The following is a 16,202-nucleotide window of genomic DNA, read 5'->3' as shown; positions in this document are numbered from 1 at the left end:
TTTATTTTCTACAGTGATTGGAATGTTACCTCTATCAATAAAATTAACGTGCATGAGATCATTAGATATGCCGAAACAAAGTTCAACTTCTTTAATAATATCTTTGACTATTGATGAGGGAGATATTCCTTCCACACAGTAAGAGAGCTCTAAGAATGATGAAATGAAAACTCTAAACCCATTTCGCGCGGTTGCGTGACTCGGAGTCATAGTGACCAGTAACAAACTTTTAAATTCATTGTCTTTGTCTAGCCGTTCTACTACAGTAGTCCTGATTACAGATAATTCGGAGTTTTAGGAGTTAGTTGTGAAGAGAATGACTATAAGAAGACATTTGGAGTAGTTTTCTTTACTCCTGTTGTAGCTAAAGCAAGTATTGAGTCTACTTCGAAGGGATTAGAAGGAGGTTTTTATCATATTTCTTCCGATGATGAGTTCCAGATTTAGAAATTTTCGCCACTACAAGTCTTCACACTTGATTATTTTTGTCCTACGCTTTGGCAGTCACCCCCTAAGTGCTGTCTAGTAGTAGGATGTAATTGTGCTCTGTTAAGATGGAGTAGATCCTAAAGGATGTGGTATTTTACGACCTGTGTCTGTCGTTACATTGTGTGCAGACCACAGGTTCAGAGCTTTCAAGAGACTTGATTAGATTTTATCCCTTAGTTCAAATACTTATTGAAGCTACCTAGGTTATGATAGATGTTTAGAAGTATACGTTACGCACGACCGACCAGGAATGTATTTTATGAAAATCTAATATATGTCTCTCATAAATTATCATTATGAATATTGCAATAGTTTAATATTAAAAGTTCCGAAAAGTATAAGATAACTAGAAACTCACTGTTATTTAGTCCCATCTGCAAACTGTGTTTGTAGATTTATTAACTTGTGCTTATCGCATTTTCACACACCTGAGAAGCACGAAATACGATTAATGATGATAAAAAAAGTATTCGCTAAGAGGAATTTCCAGGAAGGGTAAAACTATACCCAAGCCTCAGTGGTACGCTTCCCAAGCATTCACTTTCTCCCAAAATTTCCAAAGCCTGATTATTTAGGTTTAGTGAGATCAGTTATTTAGTTATTCGTCATAGTTTGTAATTTGCAAGCTCTATCGAAAGAAACTCGTTACTAGTGAGAGCTACGCAGTAGAAATGCAGCCACTTCATTTTGACTTGATCTTACACCAATAATACAGAGTTTAAGTCACCACGTATGGTTCATTGTGAAGAGTAAAAGACCCTTTTCCTAAGGTAGAAAAGGTAAGTTGGGTTTCCTTACATTTCCTTGTCTTTCGTTTTTCCGACCTTGAACGGTCTGATTTACAGAGAGTATTACGATTCAGTTCTCAGAGTACTTGCGTGTTAGTATGGGTTATTAGGATTTTCATATTTAGGTAGTCTTTCACCGTCTGAACGTCTTAAAAGTCTGACAGCTTACACAGGAGCTTGCCCCCTCCCTCACGTCTTTATTCATACCAGGTCAGCATAACCGTTCTGCTATAAGCTTGATGGATGCACGAACACCTGGATGAGAAAGTTTGTGCAACGTATTGAAGACGTTGAGTTGATAATGTTTTGGCACGATTGGGCGATCCCTACCTGTAGATGTGTCACATAATAAGGTCTCCTTACCAGTCTCCATCTGTTTAATACACAGTCTAAGGGTTGTTGAGGATAACTCGTGGTGAAGATCAGTGTCTTCTTTTTGAAGCTGGGAGAGTTAAAGAAGGTCTATTCTTTAGAAACTGTTCAAGGAAATTATACGAGACAAGGCGTCTGCAACTACATTGTTTACTACAGAAATGTGTTGTATATCTGAAGTAAACTGAGAACTGTAGCCCAGTTGTCGAGACTCCATGGGAGTAATTGTCTGGAGATGAGCTCAACGAGAAAGTAAGAGGTTTGTGATCGGTGAAAAGAGTGCATTCTCAGCCTCTCAGCAGAGTGTTGAAAGTGCCGTACGGCACAATACATAGCTAAGAGTTCCCTACCGAAAGTGCTGTACCTTGATTCAGTGTCTAGCAATCGTCTGGAGAAAAATGCCACAGGTTGTCAGATATAATGAACCCATTGTTGTAAGACTCCTCCGATTGCCGAGTTGGATGTGTCTAATAATGGGTGCATGAGTATCCTGATGTGCCAGCATGGTTGCCTTTGAGACAAGTTCCTTGACTGTGGAGAATACTTTCTGCACTGCGTCGTTCAGATTACTAGATTTCGCATTACCACAAAGTTGGTCGGTTAGCGGTTTCATAAGGGACGCATATTTTGATATGAATCGTCAATAAACGCTTAATACGCTGTTAAGCCTGCGTAATTGCTTGATTGTGGTCGGTTCTAGGTAATTCAGAAAGGCCGCTACTTTGCATTTTAGAAGTCAGATGCCTTATATTCATTATTATACCAGTTCCAATCAAGTTTATCTGTCTTTCATGATCTAGAGACAGATCGCTGTCATTTTAAGATCCAATTTGAAGGTTTCAGGTGTGAAAATCCCCCCATACATACCTTTGCAACTTGTTCTTATTGGTCTTTTTGCTTGTACAATTCGTTAACTTCTTTGATGCCATTTGAGATGGTAATATTTCATTTTATTATGGTTTTCTCATTTTTCTTTCTCCTTCAATGAGTTTCTGTGTTTCTCCCGGACCTGTATTTATGTTGCTTTAGTTGATACTTAATCTTGGCGGCAGCCACATTGATTGTTCCCCGCTTTCGTTGTGTTGATTGAGTTGACTGGGGTTGTGCATTTTGATTGTGAATTGGAGCACTTTTCCAGAATCGGAGGCACTTTGTGTTATAAAGCAACAAAATATTATCTTTTGAATAGATTTGTACGTGATCTATCCAAAAAGGATAGAATAACACTTATTTTTTGGTGCTCTCGATCGATTATTCAGGGAAAAATTATTGGTTGAATAAGTGAGCGGTAATGTTTGTTCACAACCGTTATTTTCCCAATACCCTTTTTTTGACTTCAACTGGGCAATGTCTCGCGTCTAAACTACCCAGACAGTTATTCTTCAGCCAAATCTTGGTTTGGATCTTACAGTTATGAGGAACTCCTTCGAGGAGTTTGTGATCATTTACGGTCATGACGAATACGAAGGTAATGTGTCAGAGTATGACAGAGTCCCGTTACGTCAATTCGTGTTGTTTGAGGTTTTCTTCGACTGAAAAACCCTCCGCGTTATAAATTCTGGTAATCTCCAAAATTCGGTTGGTAGATGTAGCCAGCTCGTCTACATCGCTTTTTGAAATGAGACCAGCACTTCCTGAACATGTTAGGCAAGCTTAGGCAGGAAAATTTTTCTAAATAGGCTATTATCGAAGGTCCCTTGGCCAATGATCTCCCTTATTCGTAACAACATGTTCGTTGCTGAACCGTGCTGGAGATCGACGTTATTGGGGAGATGATCTAACCTCTGTCGATCGGTCAGAACTCCACGTTTCAGAATAGACCGTTTTAGAGTTTCATAAGATCCCGAAACATCAGAAGTAAACATACTAGGTGTGACGTACCTGTTGGATTCGCGCGCTAGTGCTTTCACTACTGAGAGTTGTGCACGTGGATCGGTCGCTAGAAGTATTTGGGACTTGACAACACCTTAACCAGTAACACCTTCAATAATCGAAGCGTGCCAACCTAGTGAAATCAGAAGTCGGAAGTGAAGAGGTTCGAAGATATATTTGATAAGATATTGTTATACCGAAAAGTGACTACTCTAAACTGGTGATCGATTGTAGAAGAAGTTGAGTACGGCGTTCTCACTCGTGCTTTGATGAGGATGCGTGACCGAGCTCTTTCATCCAGGTGAGTCCATTAAAACTAATGTGGTCAGCACCAAATGTCGGAGACTTACAGAGCTATTGATTTAGAGGATTTATTTACCGCTACGAAGGTATTAGTTGAATTCGTTTGTGTTTGGTGTCGAAGTGATTTGACAGGATATTTCTTTCAGAGATATTTGCTAAGCTTTAACAACTAATCATATGGTGTGGTCGGTCTGTTATGGAGAACATTCTACTAATAAATTTTATCTTCATCAAGAGATTTAATCAAAGAATAGACTAGATTTCATAATCCATTGGTATTGTTCTGTTTCAATTATTAACTTACCTTCTTTTCATCAGTATAATATTTCTACACCAATGTATCCACAGATCCAGCTGGTTAAATTCGTGTACACTGTCGCTGGTTTTCTCTTTTTTCTGTATCATCCTATACTAATTACTGATATTCAGCAACTAGCTTCACTTCTAGTAGCCTTTGCGAATGGTGTGTGACACATATTTATTGTCGTGTGACGTTTTTAAGTATTTACATCGAATATTAATATTCATTTTATTTATTGTTGTGATCACATTCGTTCACCAGTTACCTCCAGTTCCTGTGCATTCCTTGAACCTTCGTTTAAGCACAGTAGCTCCCATACTATACTCTCAGTCTCATTTGGATAGTCATTGTTCACTTTACCCAGAGCGTCATTGTATGTTGTAGTTGATATTCTTTAATTATAATAGGAAATATTCCCCCTTCCATATGAACAGACACAACCTCAGATACCTGGCTGATGAATAAGAAAGTAAAAATCAAATGTTTCAAAAATTACTCTTTGGTAAATGTAAGTGTCACGAATTTAGTTGGATTGGTGTACTTACTAGCAAACGGCGAGTTGTCGAAAATCCTTCCATCTAGTATGGAATCCTTCTGTATTTTATTTGTACTTAGTTTATGTCATAGAGCCATGAATGAACATTGTTAGAGGATTCCAATGTTGGTGTGACAAATATTTGTAGCATTTTCTAATTTTTCTGTAGTATTGCAGATGGCGTCGAGTCGCGTTTGACAATGATCACCATTACATATTGTTATAATTGTATTTTTTGCTATATAAACGACCCAGCGATTCCTATTGCTTAGTATTCTTATACGATGACACTCGACAAGATCCCAAAATCAGAACACGTTGAACAGGAGTGAAATTGTATTTAAAATAATAATGATCAGTGAGCAGCAATCACCAATCAATAGTTTAAATATCGTTCATATATTTATAGTATATGCATAAGAAGCTTATAGATTTTTCTGCAATAATATGCCCGGGCTGATCGGTTTAAAATTAACCAATCAGCGCGCAGCAACACCATCATGCATAAAACATGCTTAATCCAATCTATATCCCACTAACACCTCCCCCTTGAGCAGATTCGTAGGATCTGGTGTTAGGGTCCAACTGCAATCGCTTTACTGGTTTGTGCTTTCGGTTAGTCCATCTTCTAGGTAATAAGGAAGTTGTATCATCCTTCGTTTGCACCTTGACTGTCCTGTCTGTTTCAGGTGTTTTGATCTCAAAGGTGTCTAGCAGAACATCAAGAGGTAATCTATGCTGCGTTTCGTTGTTGGAGATCGAGGTTGATTTCAGTTGGTTAGCATGACGCACCCAAACTTCTGAGCCAACTGACACCTCATAAACCACATTCCCTTTCCTTCTCACGATCCGACCAGCTATCCACGTAGGATGTTTACCACGATAGTCCATAGCAAGTACTTTTTGACCCACCGTGAACAATCGTCTTTGTGCCACATGGTGTCGATTGAACTGCTTCTCCATCGGTAAGTTTCGTTGGGGTTCACGAGCTGGCGTCGGACGGATGACATCGAAATGTGTCCTTATTCTTCTGCCAAGTAACGCTTCCGCTGGAGAGACCCCATTTGTTGAGGGTTCGGTGTAGAACGGTAGATAAACAGGAACCTCTCTAAGATCTCGTCGGTGGTACCCTCCCCTCTTGATTTTTTTAGGGCGTTTTTGAACGTACCAACAAAGCGTTCCACCTGACCATTCGACTGCGGATGGAATGGAGGTGTTCGGATGTGCCTGATTCCGTTCTGCTGACAAAATTCTGAAAAGATAGATGATGTAAATTGTGTGCCGTTGTCGCTGACTACTTGTTCTGGCACCCCGAAACGACTGAATAATTGCCGCAGTTTTCTAACTGTGCAGCTTGCTGTTGGATGTTCCATGATGAAGATTTCCGGCCACTTGCTGTATGCATCAACTACCAGAAGGTAAGTTTGTCCATGGAATGGACCAGCGAAGTCTAAATGTATACGCTGCCACAGTGACTGTGGTATCGGCCATGATTGCAACTCTGCTTTTCGTGGTGCTTTTGCTGTCAATGCACATTTTGTACACGAACGGGATAGCTGCTCGAGTTGGGTATCTAATTGTGGCCAGTATACATAACTTCGTGCTAGAGCTTTCATGCGGTTTATTCCAGGATGCCCTGCATGCAGCTGTTCGAGGACTGCCGGTTGCAACTCCTTTGGGATTATAACACGTTCAGCAAACATGAGACAATCGTCGATGATTGAAAGAGATAGTCTACGCTGATAAAACTGCTGAAGCTCTGTTGAACTGATCTTCGGGGGCCACCCTTCTAGGTGGAACTTTCTGACTTCTTGTAGAACAGGGTCTCGAGGAGTCTCTTTTCTGACCCCATCTGACGACACTGGAGTGTTTCGAATTGCCGCTGCTACTACGCTCCGTATTTCTGGATCAACTGATATCGAGGCAATGATCATGTCCTCTGGTCCAGGATGTTGAACTCCAATAAATCGTGAGAGGGCATCGGCTTGACCGATAGTATTGGTTGACTGATACCTTATGTTAAAGTCGTAGCTCAAAAGCATTATTGCCCAGCGCTGTAGTCTGTTAGCTGTGTAAACAGGAATCCCTTTCTTGGAACCGAATATTGCAATCAGTGGTTTGTGGTCTGTCAACAGAGTGAACTTACGGCCGTAAATCATATTATGAAATCTTTTGACAGCAAAAATGATTGCCAGAGCTTCCTTTTCGATTTGACTGTAGTTGCGTTCGGCTGGGGTAAGTGATCTGGCAGCATGGGCGATTGTCTTCTCTATTTTGTTTGGAAACACGTGTGATATAACTGCTCCAACTCCGTGACTAGATGCATCAGACGCGACAACAATTTCCAAGCTGGGATCGAAGTGTGTCAAGAGAAGCTTTGAGCTGAGCATTGACTTGACTTTGTCAAAGGATGCTTGACATTCTGCTGACCACTGCCAAGGTTTATCTTTCGATAGTAATTCATTCAGAGGGCCTCTCACTCGATGCATTTCAGGCAAAAATGTGCTGTAGTGACTAACTAATCCCAAGAATGATCTTAATGAAGGGACGTCAGTTGGTACGGGCATTTTCTGAATGGCTTCTATATTGGCAGGGTCTGGTCGTCGGCCGTTCTTATCTAGGATGAAACCAAGGTATTTGATCGAATGCATGAAGAAGATACACTTTTCTTCACGTAGTTGGAAACCATATTCCAACACTCGGTTGAGAACTTAGTGTAGACGATCGGAAAGTTCACTGTTAGTGGAACCCATAACTATGATGTCATCTAGATAAGCTGCTGCACCCGGTATGCTAGTTAGCATTGTATCCATTATTTGCTGAAAGATGGCAGGTGCGGTCTTGATGCCGAATGGTAGGCGGGTGTATTGAAATAACCCTCGATGAGTGTTGATAGTCAGAAGCTCTCTACTATCGTCATCTACCTCTACTTGCAGATAGGCATCCGAAAAGTCTATTTTCGCGAAACATGTACCACCATTTAGTTTAGCAAACAGGTCTTCAGGAACTGGTAACGGATATTGATATTCATCCAATGCAGCATTTAAACCCGTTGAGAACTCAGCACATATGCGGATAGTTCCATTGGGCTTTCTAATCACTACAATCGGCGCGGCCCATGCAGAGTAATTAACCGGTTGGATAACACCAGCTTGCTGCAAACGATTAAGTTCCTGATCGACTAATTCAAGAGCAGCATATGGCACAGGACGTCTCGGGCGAAAAATCGGTTTGACATCTGCTTTCAGGGGTAAATGAACTTTCACTTTAGTGCAGTGACCAAGGCTATTCTGGAAGACAGCGGCGAATTTTCTCTTCAGATTTTCTAGAACTTTTTCACCTGTCTTTTTGCATATGAAGTGGTGTATAACAATGGACACGATACGTTACACACGCTGTTGATGGGTATATCCATTAATCCAAGCTTTTCTAACATATCTAGACCAAGTAGATCAAGGTTCGGTCGTTCTGTTAGATAACATACCCCTTTACAGCTATTTCCATTGAAGGAAAATTCACATTGTAATTCGCCAACTAGTTTCAGTACACCTCCAGATGCGTTTTTAGCCGTTTTCTTGGATGGCTTCATTGGCGGTTTTCCCAGCAAGTTATAAGTCCCTCTAGACACTAGAGTAATATCGGATGCTGTATCAATTTGAAGACGAACCGCTATACCATTAATCTGGATCGTAACATACTTTCTCCGAATGTCATAGTCTGTTTGAAAGGCTGCTACCAGAGAAAGTGATTTAGATTCGGCTGACTTTATGTGTCGAGGACGTTTGTGCTTCTGCTTAGGCTGGGACGTACGATTTGGAGGACAATGACCTTCTTTATGCCCACGTTTGTTACACATCTGACATTTATGTTTCTTGAATAAGCAGAATCGTACATAATGCCAATCACCACATAACCAACATGCAGTCGTTGGTTTGCTACCACTTGTTTTCGGTTTCTGAACTTTTAACCTAGTAATAGCATTGACACTACTGCATGTTAAATTAGGATTTACCTGTTCAATCAACTGATTGCCGTGTCTGATGTTCTGTAGCCGCTTACTGTTATATCCCCTGGTGAATTATGAATGGTAAATCTGAGGTCTATTTATGGACAAATGTAATATGCCTATTTCCTATTGGATAGTTGTTAAATAACTGACCTAATCGTATTCGCGTTCCTCTTATCATAACCTTTATTTTGACCTTGGAACTATTATTGTTGATTACTTTCCCCCTATCTACAGCCACATTGGCCAATTATTGTACAAATGTTACTTTTCTATTTTTTGGTATAATGTGGTCTGTATGGTTAGTATATAAACCCAGTATGCTTGTGAATAATGATTCAGATTGCCGAGGCTGTATTTGTGTTCTGGACTTAACGGCTGGGCTAGGCAGATAGGAAGGACCGGATTGCACCCAAGACTGCTCGTACGTATTTCCTGTATCATTGGACGTATATATATATTAAGAGGGCAAATTCATACGTTATAACACTTACACTCATGTGTTAACGTTCTGAGTGTGATGTTAGGATCTTGATCCAAACGAGTTAGAAGTCTGGTTCTAACCTCAGCATCTTGTGGTGACTGGAGAGCTTTGATGAATATAAGGCATTTAAATTGATCTTCTGTAAACGAGTGTAACTTAAACTTTTCACATTCTCTGTTGACGATGTCTGCTAGAACACCATATTCATCGGCTTCTCGTTTCACCAAATTAAGACACTGGTAGCGAATACTAAACAATGAGGAAGATTCACCGAATATTTCTGACAGCTGAGATACTGTCTCCTCGAAACTGAGCTCTCGAGGTAACTTTGGTAATATATGATCAGCATAGCGTGCATGTTCATGACTTCCCAACTTGCTCATCAACACTCGAGTCTTCCATGAGTCGTCTTTATTACAGAACTCTATTCTAAATGTGTCTTCCCAACGCTTGAACCACGTGAGAAATGTATTGCCACATTCAGGGTCATAATAGAATTCTGGGATGCTGCTGGCAACTGCATCACAAGAAGAAGTACTTGTAGTAGCATATGAACTCGAGTAGTGTATGTTAAGCTGTTGCGTCAAAGTTTCTAACAGGCGCATTTGTGCTTCAAGTTGTGCTTGCTGTTGCTGTAGTATTCGGCTGAGCTGGTCATCTGATATAGGCATATTGAATGAATTTTCCTTTTTCCCCGTCGCCACTGTTATGATTGTGTTTTTGCTATATAAACGACCCAGCGATTCCTATTGCTTAGTATTCTTATACGATGACACTCGACAAGATCCCAAAATCAGAACACGTTGAACAGGAGTGAAATTGTATTTAAAATAATAATGATCAGTGAACAGCAATCACCAATCAATAGTTTAAATATCGTTCATATATTTATAGTATATGCATAAGAAGCTTATAGATTTTTCTGCAATAATATGCCCGGGCTGATCGGTTTAAAATTAACCAATCAGCGCGCAGCAACACCATCATGCATAAAACATGCTTAATTCAATCTATATCCCACTAACACATATATATAAATTTTTTTCTTTCTTATGATTGTCAAGTGAAGAGTCATCTCCCCTGTCTCTGTTACTTACGTTTATTTCGTTCTTATTACCTCTTGAGTATAACGTAATTTAGATTAACTTTTAGTGCCAATATTAATGACACGACGATATGACTATAAATACGATCATACAATCCCAGCAAATGATCTCACTGAATAAGATTCTCTTCGCTTGAGCATCCCCACTTTTTGTGATGAAGTTTAGTTGGGAGATCAGTTGGACTACAGACCTTCACAATACTAATTCAATCAATCATGATATCAAATTGCTAATATTCACGTATTTCAAGGATAAAGATTGTGGGAAATTTTAAGTGCTTCCATCCGACCACAGAGACTTATATCTTAATTATTGACCTAAATTATAGAATTTCAGGGCTATTTTTAATAGACAGGTAGGAACTATCCATTAGAGTAAAATGCTTCCACTCGATACGATCTATCTTTACGGAAAATTCAGAAAAAGTCAAACACTCACGCTTCAGATGGTGAGTGAGAATCAGGCAAGACAGTCGTCTGAGTCTGTTGGCGAGAAAATAAGCTAGAATCTAATATTCTCAAGTCATTTATTATTAGGAGTTAAACTACTTTTCCGTTTATAATTTGAATATTATCGTGTTATTTCATTAGATAAGAGACCTATTATCCTGGAAAGCGGTTTTGCTTCATATCAGTTCAGTCAGAGAGTCACGTCAACAAACCAGTTTTGTAGGAAGCCATTACTCCCGCTCTCCCTCTCGAAATGCTCCCACATGGCCACTCGTATATAGCCTCTGCCATGGAAGTCCTACTCACTGCCTTCTCGTGGCAGGGGTGGTTTTACAGGGGTGATAGGACGAAAAGAGAATATCCGGCGCTGTAACCGGGTCGGTGGATACAGATAATTCACCTAGGGGAGTAGGAAAACCCTGATTCCAAACCAATGGTGCACATGGGCTCCAGTATCCTGAAGGAACAAATGGCGTATTCCCACTTCATGTACTCTCATTCTTCAATTTATACAGCAGCTAGCCCACAATGGAAACTCTGTCCTATCTAAACGATCTCCAGTCACTGTCTGGTCGAAGGTGAATGCTTCCACCGAATACAAATACTGAACCAGTCTTTCTGAAACCACGTACGCCGTTCAAGCTGGCTTCCTTCAACGTTCGCACACTAATGCAGATCGGACAACAGATGGGGCTGGCTATGTCTTTAGAAAGTCTTAATGTTGATGTTTGCTGTCTATCCGAGACCCGTATTCGAGACTCTAGTGAAGTTATACAAATTCGCTCTCCATCTGTCGCTTCGAAAAGCTTTTTTCACGTGCGCTTATCCGGGGACCCTGTGGCATCTTGCTGGCGTTGGCGTCACACTAAGCGCTAGGGCTGAGGCAGCACTAATCGATTGGATCCCCATTAACAGTCGGTTGTGTGTTGTTAGATTAAAAAGCCTCATCAAAGTGAGAAAAATCTTCGCATATTCTGCGACAGATTGCAGCCCGGGTGCGATCAAGGATGAATTTTTCCACCAGTTAACTGTTCTTCAGAAATTGCGTTCGACAGATATTGTAGTACTAGTCGGAGACTTGAATGCTCAGGCCGGGCGTCTATGTACAGATGAGAGTCGTTTAGGTGGTCGATAGGGAGTTGTTGGTCGCACGTCAGATAACGAGGACCGTCTACTGCAACTGTGCACAGACTATAACCTGTTTCTAGTTAGCACTAACTACCGTAACAGTCATAACTAATGTGCCACCTGTCGTCCTCCCACTGCATCGCAAGTTTGGACTCAGATTGATCATATCCTGATCAGCTACTGCTGGCGTGGTTGTGTACGAGACTGCCGCTCATTTTGGAGTACCTATCTGGACTTTGATCATGTTCTTGTTTGCGCCAATCTTACCTTACTTTTCAGTGGTCAACAAATTCATCGTCCTAAACGGATTGATGTTGGTAAATTGATTGCAGCTTCTGTTGCAAATAAATGTCAGACTGAACTAGGTTCAAGGCTAGCTACCATCCCACCGAAAAGTATAGATGAGCATTGGTTGCAGCTGCATGACGCCATGAAAATGGCGAGTAAAGTCACTTGCGGCTTCGCAAAGCGTCCTACTTATAAGCACTGGGTTTCTTCAGGCTCCTTACAACTCATCAAGACGCGTCGGTCTACTCCGGGTGACCGTGAGTTCGACCACAAACGAAGTCTGTTACGTAATGAAATTGGGTAAAGCTTGAGTAAGGACCGAGAAGCCTGGTGTTCGGAGAGTGATAATGAGTTGGAAGCAGCAGCTGCATCTGGCAACTGCCGGAAGCTCTTTCAAATCACCCGAGCCACTGAAAGCAAGAAGTATGGTGTCAGTGGAACAATCTGTGGAAATGCCAATCACTGACATCTACCGACGTCTAAGACGATGGACAGAGTTCTTCAAAGGGCAGTTCAACTGGCCTGCTGCTCCGACAACATCGATCAGACTTTCCTGCCCTCCATGTCCTGTGACGACTGATCCACCAAATGAGGCGGAAGTCCGCAAGGAACTCCACCTCTTGAAATGCCACAAATCACTGGGCCCAGATGACTTATTTCGGCTTTTTTAAAGATGTTGGTGATTTCCGGTTTAAGGAACTACTACGTTGTTTACAAACGTTTGGGAGCTAGAGATTGTTCCAACATCATGGAACGAGTCGACAGCTGTCCCTATCTTCAGAGAAAAGATTCACGTCGTTTCTGGTTGTACCGTTCTGCCTCCTCCATTACTATTATTTTTTCAATACCACGCACTAATTTGTCGTCGTTATTGTTCTTTTTTTCCTTTTATACGCACCTTACACTCTTTATCTCTTCCCTTTCTCATTGTTATTATGTGGCGCATATGTATCTGATGCCCCCTTGTACCAATATTTATGTGTTCAAATAAATGATTTTATTTATCAATCAACATTCTATTTAGTCATCTGAAAGATGACTCCATAACCAAACCCCCATAATTTGCCCATAAAATCAATGTTTGTTACTTTAAACCCTCGACATCAGGGAAATAATAAGTACCTATACAAACCCTGAACTTAAGAATCACACCTGACCATTTCGTAGATTTCTGACAAATGAGTGACTGACGTCAACCTAATAGTCTTGCAATTATTAGGGATCGATTGTGTCAAGACCTGATCCCAAATTCTTATGGCACATATTCCTAACTACATTTTTCGTCTAATAGTTTCGCCTGTGTATTGCAACTAACCAGACCAGCAATAAAATAGATATCTATGCATTCATTAATTAAAAAGAAAGTAAAGGGTACGAAGTTAATTGGAATCCACCATATTTGGTTAAAATAGATTATAGTCATTACAACTGATGAACAAAGAAAACCATATTCTTAAGTGAAGTATCTAAGTGGCGTGAATAATATGATTAGCAAAAGTAACTAAGTTATAAATAACGTACATTATGACAAATGTATATCAGACTAAGCTCTAGCATTTTACATCAATACACCAAGAGAAAATTAACAAGGTGAATGTTTAGTGGTGGTTTATGAGTTAAAGAGTTTATTTATCAACTTACAAGATGTAGGTATTTGTCTCTCTATAAAGTTGACGGACGTCTCTGAATAAGTAAACTGAATAATTCGCTCAACGACTTTAGTCCCTATTCTTTAACTAGGTGAAGATGTAGATCAGTTTTAAACCATCTTATATTTGACGGATGTCAGTTACAGGCCAAATCTTTTCCGGTTTTCATCTGAAGGGCTTGGGAGACCCTACATTTGGTTGAAGCTTCTATCAAGTAAGACTATGATGTCTGCACGCTTTAGGTTCACCATGCAAAATGTGAGCAAACAGAAAAGTTTGGGCGAAACAGAATTACTACTAGAGACAATATAATATTGGTCTGCATCCCAATGTATGAATGAATTATCAGTATATCTTGGAAATTATAACGACAAAGCTTCTTGAGTATATACATTTTTATTGATTTATTCTTTTACAATTTTTAGTGAACGGGGTTCACAAGACGACACTTTCTCAATAGCTTGTTTTTCCACTGATTTTTTTAACAATTTTTCCATATGCTTCTTCATTTCATGAGCTTCTTTTAGTCTTTCTTTTTTTGGTTTTATAACGCGAGTCCCTTTGCGCATTGGTTTGGTGGATTGTTTTTGTAAAGACCTTTCACTTTTACCGGATTTCACTCCTTTGGGTAATTTGGTTTTGACTTTAAGTTTTCCTTGAGCCATGCTGAATATAAATATATATCCGAAAGAAAAATACTGCTCAAGATATATTCGTTTTCAGACAATTAAATGGATAATCTGAAAAAGTAATGAAAGGAGAATAAATTTGGAACATCTAAATATAAGAGTGCATGATCAGATCTAGGTTAATTTGAGGAATTTCCCACTATGGAATCAAAGGAACAATTACACCATTCGATTACTGGTTCTTAAAAGTAACGGTTTAATTTCTATTTTGAATTTGTCAAAATTAATTACAAAGTACAGCTTGGAGTATTGATACAGAGAGTTGGTACTATATGTTGCTGTACTTTCAGACTTGAAATACATTATTGACATTAAATCCAGTATAAAATCAGACGGGCGGAAAAAAATGGTATGCTTATATAATTGTTTAGATATATGCTAACATGGTACTATTGAAATAATTAGCTGTGATTCTTTAAACGAATTTATTCACTCTCCATTGGACATTAAGGATTCTTCGAAGCAATCGGAGTAGGTTCTTTAATAACATAGCATCAAAACAAGGTGCATCATGATTTTAAACCAATTAGCCTAGTTGACATACCAAAACAAAATTGATTACTATTCTTACAAACTAGTGTGAACTAAAGGATGTAATTTGTTTCTCTGTAGTATGCAAAAAACATTTAATATTGCAAAATAATAAATATGAGATTTCGAAAACGATTTTATGGGAATATAAAGATGAAGTGACACCGCAACTTTACTGACTAACAATTTTCTTAGGAACTAAGGACTATATTGTGATGAGTCTGTTAGAGAAAAGTCGCGTTTCGTATCATTCGTATTATATTTTGTCCATTAAATAAAAGAAAACGTATAAATACTATCCTCTACACAGTGTAAACTTGTGTAAAAGATTAGACAATCTGGTACATTTTGATGTTCTGTTTTTTGCGCTTTATTTGGTTCATATAACACTATGTTATTGACAACTATACAAAGTGAAGTTTGTGTACTCTCTTATAAGCAATCATTTTGTCACAAATGGAAATACAGTGAAAAGGACTTATCGGGGATTCGATCTGACTCCACGTATTTTATTTATTTATTTATTTAAACACATATATATTGGTACAAAAGGGCACCAGATACATATGCGCCACACAAAATAATGAAAGTAGGAAGAGAAGGGATGAAAAGATAAGGCGGACTAAAATGTACAACCAGAAGACTCTTTCAGTTAAGAAAGTTAGAACCACTCTTTATGTAGAAAGTAAAAGAAGGTTGCATCAGGATCGCCACTGGCTTCTATTCTGAGCCATATCCGATAACGTCTCTAGCCACTGTGTTGCACCACCTCTCGGACCCCAGTCAGGGAGTCGTGAAGGACCAACAGAAGCTAGCCCTTTGCAGCTTTCTTTTATGCCACGACACCATGTCATACACTGACCTCCTCTCCGCTTTTTCCAACCAGTCCCAGAGTCGGCAAATAATGCACGGCGTGGAAGTCTCTGGGACGACATTCGTAAAACATGTCCAAGCCACCGAAGTCGGTGTTTCAAGATGGCGACACCAATTGAATTATCGTCTCTGCGCCCGAACACACGATGCCGAACCTCTGCATTACTAACATGGTGTTGCCACTGTATGTCAGCAATCCTTCGGAGACAACGATGATCGAACACAGAGAGTCGTCTAACATCCTCAACTCGGAGAGGCCAGGTTTCACAAGCATAGAGCAAAACTGCTCTCACCGACGCGTTGTAGATCCGACCTTTTACAGCCAGACTAATATCACGA

General features: G+C 39.8%; 1 protein-coding gene across 1 annotated transcript; it reads right to left on the bottom strand.

Moving 5' to 3' along the window:
• Positions 1 to 14,152: 14,152 nt before the first annotated feature.
• On the bottom strand, positions 14,153 to 14,496 carry Smp_036780 (hypothetical protein). The gene has a single exon (XM_018798183.1). The coding sequence runs from the start codon at positions 14,433 to 14,435 to the stop codon at positions 14,175 to 14,177; it is 261 nt and encodes an 86-aa protein (XP_018653150.1). The 5' UTR covers positions 14,436 to 14,496; the 3' UTR covers positions 14,153 to 14,174.
• Positions 14,497 to 16,202: the final 1,706 nt, after the last annotated feature.

The sequence above is a fragment of the Schistosoma mansoni genome, chromosome 6 (genome assembly GCF_000237925.1).
Source record: "Schistosoma mansoni strain Puerto Rico chromosome 6, complete genome".
Lineage (NCBI taxonomy): Eukaryota > Metazoa > Platyhelminthes > Trematoda > Strigeidida > Schistosomatidae > Schistosoma > Schistosoma mansoni.
This window is presented reverse-complemented; position numbering and strand designations above follow the sequence as displayed.

Excerpts from the sequence above, each read along its gene's own strand:
- Smp_036780 (XM_018798183.1), bottom strand. The coding sequence starts at position 14,435 with ATGGCTCAAGGAAAACTTAAAGTCAAAACCAAATTACCCAAAGGAGTG.